Source organism: Balaenoptera acutorostrata, chromosome 4 (assembly GCF_949987535.1).
Source record: "Balaenoptera acutorostrata chromosome 4, mBalAcu1.1, whole genome shotgun sequence".
Lineage (NCBI taxonomy): Eukaryota > Metazoa > Chordata > Mammalia > Artiodactyla > Balaenopteridae > Balaenoptera > Balaenoptera acutorostrata.
The window spans coordinates 38,268,967-38,279,532 of record NC_080067.1 but is presented as its reverse complement, the minus strand read 5'-3'; the positions used below and the strand labels follow the sequence as shown (position 1 = coordinate 38,279,532).

The following is a 10,566-nucleotide window of genomic DNA, read 5'->3' as shown; positions in this document are numbered from 1 at the left end:
GACAAAAATAATCCTTTAAAATGACAAAGCTTGGATGACTGTCAGGGACCAAAACGAAAAGCTGTTAAAAACCAGCAGGGGGGGCTTCCCTGGTGGTGCAGTGGTTGGGAGTCCGCCTGCCAGCGCAGGGGACACGGGTTCGAGCCCTGGTCCGGGAGGATCCCACATGCCGCGGAGCACCTGGGCCCGTGCGCCACAACTACTGAGCACGAGTGCCACAACTACCGAAGCCCGCGCGCCCGGAGCCCGTGCTCTGCGGCGGGAGAGGCCGCGGCAGTGAGGGACCTGCGCACCGCAGCAAAGAGTATATGCCCCGCTCGCCGCAACTAGAGAGGGCCCGCGTGCAGCAACGAAGACCCAACACAGCCAAATAAATAAATAATTAAAAAAAAAAAAAAAAAAAAAAAAAACCAGCAGGGGTCAAGTTAAAAAGTTAACTTTTGCTCCCCAAGATAAAGGTTTCTTTTCCACCCAGTTTCTGTTTTGACAGGTGATTGCCTTACAACTAACTCCTCCCTCCCTCCCTCTCTCACTTCCTTTGACACTCTTAAGTCAGCCCAACTTTTCCAGGGAAACAAACGCTCTTATCTCTTCACACCATAATTCTAGAAGGGGTTCTTACTAGCCAAATAAACTGACATATTCTTAAAAACAATGTCTCTAATTTCTCTCAATTTCATCAAGAAAATATTGGAGAAAGCTACAAGATTCAATACTATTTTCCTGCTCCAGGGGTACACACAAAGTTGCTTTCATTGAGAATCCAAAAAGCATTTATTTTACAGTATTCAGTAAAAGTATATTAAAATCTTCTGCCTTGCCATCCCAGACCTATAAAGAATTTAGTCATGTAAGTGACTAAATCCTGCGTGAAGATGATTAATGCACCCAGCAATCTATTTCATTTCCAATTTCCCATTTTCAAAAATTCCCTGTCAGGAGTATATACATTTCTTAAGTTAGTTAGATACTTGCCAGCATTTTATGTCAAAAGGCTTCCAAAAAACCAAAACAAAACTATAAGAAACAGTCACTAAATGCCTTTTAAAGAGTCCTTTATATAGTACTTGATATATGTCTTCAGAATTTTCAACATTTTAGATCTACTGAATCAACTAAATTTACACAAATGCAAGAATGAATCTTTGCAAAGCCTAAGTTTGAATAGTTTCTCCTAATTTCTATATTTAGCATATATACATTGCCTTCTAACTGAGTTTGATACTAAACTTAAGTGAGATCAAGAGTGAAAAAAACGGCCTTAGGACCAAACCCAGGCAGAATTCCCTATTCCTCCTCCATGCTGGAATTCTGAGATGTCACCTGGGCAAAGGACACAACGTTTTAAGGCAAGATATGTTAATACAGCTTTAAAAAAACCTATGGCCTGTAATTTATTTTGGCTTCCTCAACAGAATAAATCCCTTTGTCAAAAGACCCTTCAAAAGACTTCATCTACACTTCATGGATCTAAGATATATCAAGTGCTCTTGATATATATAGTTGTACACCTTCTTTTATTCTATGGAGATTATATTAGTAAAGCGGCCCTTAGGAAAAATAAAATACAAAATAAAAAGCTCACACTGCCTCCTGCTGTTAGAAGGAAAATCTCATGAGGTCAAAATGGTCCACAAACTGCACAGTGTAATGAGAGCAAGAGGCCTGTCTTAGTTTTTTCTTTTTCTCTTCTTTTTTAATCTAATGATCTATTTCCTAATCAAAGCCTCAAAAGGGTTGAGACACTGTCCACAACCCATACAAATGTACTGCAGAAAACACTACAAGGTATGACTTCAGAACTGAAAATCATCTTCCCCAAACATGCTTTCAACTGGATAGGTGTTTTAAACAAAACAAAACAAAACAAAAGAAGAAAGGAAGAAAGAAAAAGAAAAAAAGAAAATTAAAAGCACTACCCTGTCTGACCAGGCGGATGGTTACTCTCCCAGATCTAAGGCAGTCTTAGCAGTTGGTTTCTCCCCTTCCTAGAGAAATAAACTGCTCCAAGTCAGCAGAACAGATTCAATATCCAGCTCATCTTATAGTCAGAGGGTTATCACCATACCCCAGGGCTTCCTAGACCTTGATGATTTTTTTCCATTATTTAAGGAGTTGGGAGTAATGTCACCCAACTTGTCACTGAGACACTTCTCTCTTCAGAATTCGACAAACCACTCTTGAGGGCACCATGTACTGCCCCTGTCCACCTCAATCATGATACTGTATGAAATCACTGAATATGAAACACAGAAACACAAACAATAGTTTGGATTTGTTTCTTTAAAAATGATGTTTGTATTAAAAAATCTTAAAATGAAGAGACAATGATTAAACGTGAGTCTGGAATTAGAAATTACAAATTGTTAGAATTCTCTCAGTACATCACAACAGTAAAATTTTGCTCTTTGCTTCTGGAGGAACACCCTATAACAGAAAACCAAATATTAAAAAAAAATTATATAAAAGGGGAGCTAAATACCTGAACACTGAAACAAAATGAAGCAAAAAATTTAAAAAAGGAAAAAAAAAAAAAAAACCATTGCAAGACAAGTAAATTACATTTTAAAGGAAATAATAAAAGAAATTCACCAAACAACAGGCCCTATTGTCCTGGCTCCTTCAGGAAGATTACTGAAAGGAAACTGGGAAGTGGTTTGGGGGGAATAGCAGATTCTGGGATCTGGTGGGAAGTTCACAGGTTGGCACCGGCTGGAACAGCTGAGTTTTGAAGGCACTCTGCAGACACAGGGGTGCTGGGGGCCCTGAATCACATTTGTGAAGTCCTTGTACTGTATTTTAAAGAGCTAGTCATCAACACCATGTTACTGCCAACCAATAAGAACAAAAAAGCTAAATCTAAAAAACCAAACGAACAAACACACACACAACAGTACACACAAAAATGTGCAGATCTGTAACATTTTTTTTCACAGCTGATTAAAAAAAAAAAAAAATACTACCGTTCTCCCCCAGACTCCCCTTTGATACAGTAGGTAAACAAAATAGATTTTTTTTTTCCACAAATATCAGCAGACACTTTCTGGCACCCCACACTGTATTGGCATCAGTGTTAACAGTCCCAGTTCAGATGTGCAATACTTCAGATTGGATATACTGTAACAAGAATCCAACTTTGCATAGACATCCTCAGAATCGCAGTCACGGGGTTGCCCTTCCAAGCTGGCAGAAAAGGAACCCAATCTTAATTTCCAGCTACTCCTGGAAAACAAGGAAAAAACAAAAGTTTCTTCCTCTCATCCTGCTCCTTCATTTGGTTCTCCCGGACTTCCTTCCGTGTATTTAAAACTTGGAACTAGAAAAACGTTGTTGAAAAAAAAAAAGAATTCCCCTTTTTTCACCTTCTCCCCATCCTCTTCCTCCCCCACCCCATTTTTTTTCCAGGCTGAAACTTTCGCTTGCCGGTGTCAAGCTGCCATACTGCGCCGCAACGGCTGCTTCAATGGGGAAATATGCGTCAACCAAAATCAATGAGAAACGTACATGCTGCAAAGAGCCACATTTCCACCGGGTCTCGGATGGTCATGACGGGACACCCCCTCGGACACGGGGCAGAGGCAGGGGACGCGGCCACGGCGGCCAGCCGGGCTCCCGGGACACCCCGGCTGATGCAAAGTCGTCTCCAATCTCAAAGCAAGAAGAGAAATCACATTTAGAAGAGTCGGGTGCGTTTGGCTTTTGTGCGCAGAGCGCGGCCGGCGCGCGGCAGCCGCGGGCGCCTCAGAGGATCACGCAGGCCGAGCAGCAGCCCTCGTCGCCGTTGGGCTGAGCCGCGTAGTTCATCTGCCTCACGATCTCGGCGAACAGCTCGTCCACCGAGGCTTTGTTTTTGGCCGACGTCTCCATGAAGGGGCAGCTCCACTCCTCGGCCAGGGCCTTGCCCTCGCCGAACGAAACCTCGCGCTCGCCCTCCAGGTCCACCTTGTTGCCCACCAGGATCATGGGCACGCGCTCGTACCGCTTCACGCGGATGATCTGGTCCCGCATGGGCTTGATGTCCTGGAAGCTCTGCTGGTTAACAAGGCTGTAGACGAGGATGAAGCCCTGGCCATTCTTGATATACAGGTCCCGCATGGACGCGAACTGCTCCGTGCCCGCCGTGTCCAGAATCTCCAGCACCGACGGCGACGAGTCCACCTCAATCTCTTTGCGGTAGAAGTCCTCGATGGTGGGGTCGTACTTCTCGATGAAGGAGCCGGTCACGAACTGCACGGTGAGCGCGGACTTGCCCACGCCGCCCGAGCCCAGCACCACCACTTTGTACTCTCTCATGGCTCCGTCGGCGCTCTTGCCGCGCCTGCCGCGGCCCCGTCGGGGCTGCACGCCGGAGGAAGGCTGGGCTTGGCGGCTGGACTTCTCCCCGTCCTCAGCTCCGCAGGAAAAACTAAGGAGAGGACGGCAGAGGAGCGCAGGGCGCGGAAATCACCAAGCGGGGACCGGGGACCGACCGGCGGCGGCGGCAGCGCGTCCCTGCGGCGCGGGTCCGGGGCCCCGCAGCAGCCCACGGCGGCAGCGGCAGCTTGGGCGGCGGAACGGGAGGACAATGCCGGCAGCCGGTGCGAGGCAAGGACTGCAGCTTCTCGCCGCGGCAGCCCAGGAAGGCGAGAAGGCGGCGGCGGCGGGCTGCGGAGGCGGCTGCTAATTGCGCGCCGGGCCGGGACGCGGGTGGCATGAGTCCCCGCAGATCATGCGCCCACCGCCGCGGCCCATCTAGCTCTCTCCCGCAGCCTCCGCGGGGCGAGGGCTTCCTACTCGCCGCGCGCAGCCCAGCTCTCCCCGCCCCGGCGAGCATGCCCAGTGCGCCGCCGCCGGCCGCGCCCGCCGGATCCCACGCTCCTGGTTTTCCGGGGGGCCGGGCGGGGGTGGGGCTGCGGGTGGGGCTCGAGATTTGATTCAGGGCTAGCGGATTCGCGATAGGCGCTAGTCTAGGAGCTGGAGAAGAAATGTGTGTGTGGTGGGGAAGGTGTGTGTGTGTGTGTGGGTGTTAAGAGACCGGCTGGGAGGACGAAGACCGCCTTCTTTCGCGGCTTTGGGGTTAGTGCATAGGGGCCCCGGCTCTGCGAGAAGCGAGTGGGCGCGGCGGGCCACCCCGGGGTTGGGGTGGGCTAGCCTCTTGCCGCCTTCCTTTATCCAAAGCTCGTGGACTCCACTCCCCGGCCTGCAGGCTGGTGTGCGTCCCGGAACCGAGACCCAAAAGACATTTGGGGGTATGATTGGCTGGCGGAGCATCTTCCCCCACTCAAGGCGCGGCCCTTTCTACCCGGCCTTCTCTGGCCGACTCTTCTCGTACTTCATCCCTCGGACAAAGAAAAGAGGAACACTGGGTCTTAAACCCTGTCCCCACGAGGGAAGGTGCAGCCTCTTGTGACCACAGCGGTCTCTGGGCTGGGACTCGGCGGGCCCCACCCACCTCCCCACTCGGCTGGGGCCAAAACCCGGAGAGCGGATCACAGCCCGATCCAGAAGCAGCGGCAGCGGCGGCGCCCGCAGCTAGTCAGGGCATGCTCAGTGGGCAGAGCAGGTTTTCGGGCTTGGAAGTAGGAAGCTTGTGCACCACACACCCACACTCCAGCTCAGATTACCTCTCCCAGACTCAGGACCCATTGGCCCCGGGGCGCAAATCTCACACCCTCGAGTGTTCTCCCATTGGCTACTGCCAAGGTTTTATCAGTTTGGGCTGCTTCATTGGCTAAAAAGTAGCCTCCGCTCGTGATTGGTTATTTATAGAGATTGAGTTGAGAGGCGGAGACACAGCTGTTCTTTCTCTGCTGCTCCCCCGCCCCCTTCCTCCCACTTCCCCAAGCTAGTCGTTTCGAAGCTGAGTGAAAAAATAAGGAATTTAGGCGGAGAGCTCAGAGCTAAATATAGTCCTTTGTTGGTGTTTTCAAGAGAGTCTGACTTTTTGGTGCCCAGTCACGACTGTCCGTTAAAGGGAGCTGGTTACAGTTCTTGGTCCTCAAGAAACAACAAAGTTTGCAAGGTGTTTTTTTTTTTTAGGGAGGGGGAGGGGCTAGGATGTGGAAATGAGCCACTGAATTCAGCTCACCCGGTGGGGTGGGGGAATGCCCAGGCTTGCCTTTAGAAAACGTCTTTGCTTTGGGGCGGGCATTCGCTAGACTGGGCTCGGCTCGCACTCACGGGAGGTACCACGGAGATGCCTTGACTTGTTCCGGGTCTCTCTCCTTCCTCGCGAAGGAGAAATGTCAAGACCTGTCAAAAGACTAAGCGATACTAGCGTGAGCCCCAGGGCGAAGGGGTGGGAGGGGACCGAGCTGCTTCAATCCTGGCTCCATATCCTGTCGACGCCACTTCCCACTGGTTTAACCGTACGCACTGGAGGGATAAATCAAGCAGTGTGCTAACGCTTGGTTTCACTGCCTTAGTCCTGCCGTGACTCAGGGCTACGTTTGCCAGTTAACCTTCTCCGAACCCCTTGCCGTAGCTTGTAGTATGCGCGGCTGCAGCGTGAAGTCTTGGCCAAGGGACCCGGCGGGTCTTGGGCAGCAGCCAACGCTTTGGGTGGGGTAGGTGGAGCCCATTCCTGCGCCTGGCCCCGCTATTTAGTGGAGAGAGGGGTTATCAGAGTGCTTGGCTATAGTTACGCTTATATAATTCTCCAGAAACCTTTCAAGGCAAATTCACCTAATATGGATGGAGAGAACCTCACATTTACCCAGCATTTAATGGCTGTTAGGCGTTTTACATGTGCTATCTTATTTACCCCTCGTAAAAATAATTATTATACCTATTTTAAGGATGAGGAAACCGAGGCCCTAAGATGTTCAGTAACTGGCGTAAGATTTCTCAGCTAATGAGTGGCCACGCTAGGATCCCGACTCAGGTGTTTGGCTGCAGAACCTGGTCTTGTAACCATTAGGCAATACTACCTTCTCACAAGAAAGTTCCCAGATTTTACTCTTTCTTAGGTTGAATCTTGAGGTAGTATGATCAGACAGGCTCTTAAACCCAAGCAAGAGGGACCTCTGCCCACCCTCTGATTCTCTTCTGACAGTGCCCCTTCCTTCAGGGTCAAGGAGCTTGAACCCTCTTCCAGACCATGCCCCCAGTAGTCAGAATTCTGGAATCCTCTACCCAGACAGTACCAAACCCTCTTCTAGGATCTGCTTGGACCTCTGAACTCACCCCTGTGTGCAGGAATGGGTCTCTGTTGGAGTGTGGATGGTGCTAGGACCTCTGGGCTGAGGTGTGCCCTCCCAGGCACTTTGGGCCCCGCCTAAGTGCAGGAAGAGGGGTCCCTTCTAGTCAGCTTTCCCTTCCCTGCCACTTCCAGCCTGGCCCTTGGAGGAGTCCAAGAATTCGTGATTCACACCTGACCATCCAGGTCTTGCAAAGAAGCATCTGTCAAGGTGGGAGGATAGATCATATTTTTACAGTGTGTTATCTTGATTTGTAACTGAAATACTTAAGAGTAATGCTATGTGTGCCTCTATCTGTCCTCCTGCCCACAAATGTTAGGTGTGGTTATGAGTATGATACAGTAGAAAATGCTTTGTCCTTATAGGCCAGGTGTCTAATCTCAAGTATTGGCTATCAATTATTATCTGAGACCTTGGGCAAGCCCCTCAGGTGCTCCTGACCTTAGTTTCCCTGTCTATAAAGTGATGATAATAAAATTTGCCCCACCCACCTAGCTACCTGAGGAACCTTGGAGAGAATCTGATGACCAAACCCTTTATTTTACGTCAGAGCCAGTGATTAGAATTAGAACCCTGGTGTCCTGGATGCCCTTTGCATGGTGCCAGCCTACGCGCAGAGAAAATAATTAACAGATAATGGATGGAAACATGCTTTTAAAGCTGCAGCGCCCCATAAATTCATGACAATCACAACCCAGGTGTCTTGACAGCCCTGTCTAAAAGAGACCACCCTCAGGACTACGGGTAGCCATGCAGATGGGTATTTTTGAATCTTGGTGGCCTCTCTGGTACCAAAGAGCTGCCACACTTTGAATACTTTCTGTTAGGGATTCTTTGATAGCAATTTTTATTACACTCAGATGGTCTCCCTCAGAAAGACTTCCACTGGGGCTCTGGGATTCAAAATGAAGTAATGAATGAAATTGCTGATGCACAAATTTTTAAAGTTGATCACTTCTTCTGGTGAAATTTGTTAGGAGTCTTTATGTACCTCACTTACGGTATGAATCATAATCCTGAACCATATCCAATTATCTTGTACCATAATTATTTACGTATCTGTACCTTGTCATCCTAAGCACCGTGTGAATTCCTTGTGGTCAGGGTCCATACCTGGCTTATCTTTGGAGCCACCTCTGTCCCTCATAACACCTAGTAAGAGTGCCTACATAGGAGTACCTCAATTAATTATTTCTGGGTATATGAATGACATTTTATCCCTTTTCCAAACTCTCTTTGTGGTAAAAGATATATTTATTTTTGGAGAGACATAACATTTCCTGGATCCTTAGAAAAATGTATATAATGTTTCAGTCTCCTTGAGTCTAAAAGATGCTGGGTTGATAAAGTCTACACTTGTATGGATGGAAACACTAAGTCAGTGCTGTCTGGGGGAAAAAATACCAAAGCACCCCGTGGATAAACCCTTTCTCTGAAGAAGACTTCAGACAAACATTTTTGCAGATGACATACAAAAGGCATTTCTAGAAAATAATCTGAAGTAAAAGCTAACAAGGACTGCTTAATCTTTCGTATTGACCGTTACATAAACAATGGTCCCTGACAGTGCCCCTTTGCTTACACAGTGAGCTTTGCTTACACAGTGAGCTTCTGTGACACTGGTTTTGGGCCTTCAAAGAATTAGAGGGTTTGCTAGAACATGAATCTTTTAAGTCTTCCAGTAAATAAGTGCCCATCTGTCCTCTTCATTTATACAAAGTAGAGGTTTATTTCATCATGTTCATAGTTTTAGCTGGTTTGATCTATAGATAAACAAATAATTCTAAAAAAATTATTCTAATTTTGCAAATATCAAGGGTAAGTTGAGAGTGACCATGTATCATTATTTTAAAGGGAAGCTGGTGTAAGACTAAGTGTGCCTTGCAGAGTTCTCAGTAAATATTTAAGTGCCTGAACATGTTATAACATAACCAGGTATCCACTAGTAGGCTTAGGATGTTTCATCAGTGGTCTTTAAAAAATAATCTCCAGTAATGCCCCTAAACATATTTCATCAGTCAGCCAAACCATCATCATTTCATACTCTTCATATTGCACTTTGGGCAGCCACCTTGTAAGAACAATGGCTTGTACTAACCTATAATGAGATTTTGTATCTTTATACCTTAAAAATGTCCTAAAATCCTAGCATGGTAACTAAAGAGAGACAAAGGTGTGCCTAGTTTCCATAATTTCATTGTCTGCCCCTTATCACGTGTACTCTGATTGGTTCCTTTCTCCTTTTAAAATTATTTTTCAAAGGAAAATGTAGGAGAGTCTTAAATTTCAAATTAAATAGCCTCTTAAAATCAGTCAAGCTTTTTACTAACTTTTTGATAGGCCCAAATAAAGAACCAGAAGAATCAAAATAGCTATTCTCAAGGCTATCAGATTAGTATTGAATAGTGATCTCAATATATACATTAATGTACTGTGTTTTATTTTTGATAATAAAAACCACTCATATCTCCATAAAGATGTTACCCTGGGCTGAAGTGTCACACACACGTAGGCAACTACGTCACAACTACTCAGTGGATTTGAGTTCTATCATAAATTCTTACTAATGTTTTGGCCTATTTTCATTCTTTTACCTGATTTTTTAAAAAGAAGAAAAATAAGTCTCTTCTAAGATAAACAGCCTGACCTTCTGTATAAGATCTCATATTTGCCTGAGACCCTGATCTGTAGAGAAAGAACACAACTGGCTTAGAGCACCACTTTTATGTGATGAATGTATTCTCACTCAAGGGAAATTTTAAAGAGATTTCACTGATCCTGTTTTTCGTAGTTGAAGGCACAATTACACATCTTAGTCTGTTTAAGATTTGTCTCCTCAGACCCTCTGTTCCAGAGAAACAAATATATATATAGAGCAAGAATGGGAGAAATGTCTGAGCTCCATTAGAAAGAACTTTCCTCTCATAAAATTGTCATTATATGCAGATGATATGATACTATATATAGAAAACCCTGAAGACTCCACACAAAAACTGCTAGAACTGATAAATGAATTCAGCAAGGTAGCAGGATACAAGATTAACATAAAGAAAGCAGTTGTGTTTCTCTGCACCAACAATGACATATCAGAAATGAAATGAAAAAAAAAATACCTTTTAAAATCGCACCCAAAAAAACATTAATAAAGGAAACAGAAAATGATTCAAACAAATGGAAAAATATCCCATGCTCTTGGATTGGAAGAATTAATATTATTAAAATAGCGATAACTACTCAAAGCACTCTACAGATTTAATGTGATCCCTATCAAATTACCCATGACATTTTTCACAGAACTAGAACAAATAATCCTAATTCATATGGAACCACAAAAGACCCAGAATTGCCAAAGCTATCCTGAAGAAAAAGGACAAAGCAGGAAGCATAA

General features: G+C 46.0%; 1 protein-coding gene across 1 annotated transcript; it reads right to left on the bottom strand.

Annotated features, from left to right (window-relative positions):
* Nucleotides 1-453: 453 nt before the first annotated feature.
* RAP2B (RAP2B, member of RAS oncogene family) lies at nt 454-4,304 on the bottom strand. The gene has a single exon (XM_007164803.2). It carries the CDS (start codon nt 4,291-4,293, stop codon nt 3,742-3,744), a length of 552 nt encoding a protein of 183 aa, XP_007164865.1. The 5' UTR covers nt 4,294-4,304; the 3' UTR covers nt 454-3,741.
* Nucleotides 4,305-10,566: the final 6,262 nt, after the last annotated feature.

Bases quoted from the DNA above. Each gene is read 5' to 3' on its own strand.
- RAP2B (XM_007164803.2), bottom strand. From the start codon at position 4,293: ATGAGAGAGTACAAAGTGGTGGTGCTGGGCTCGGGCGGCGTGGGCAAG.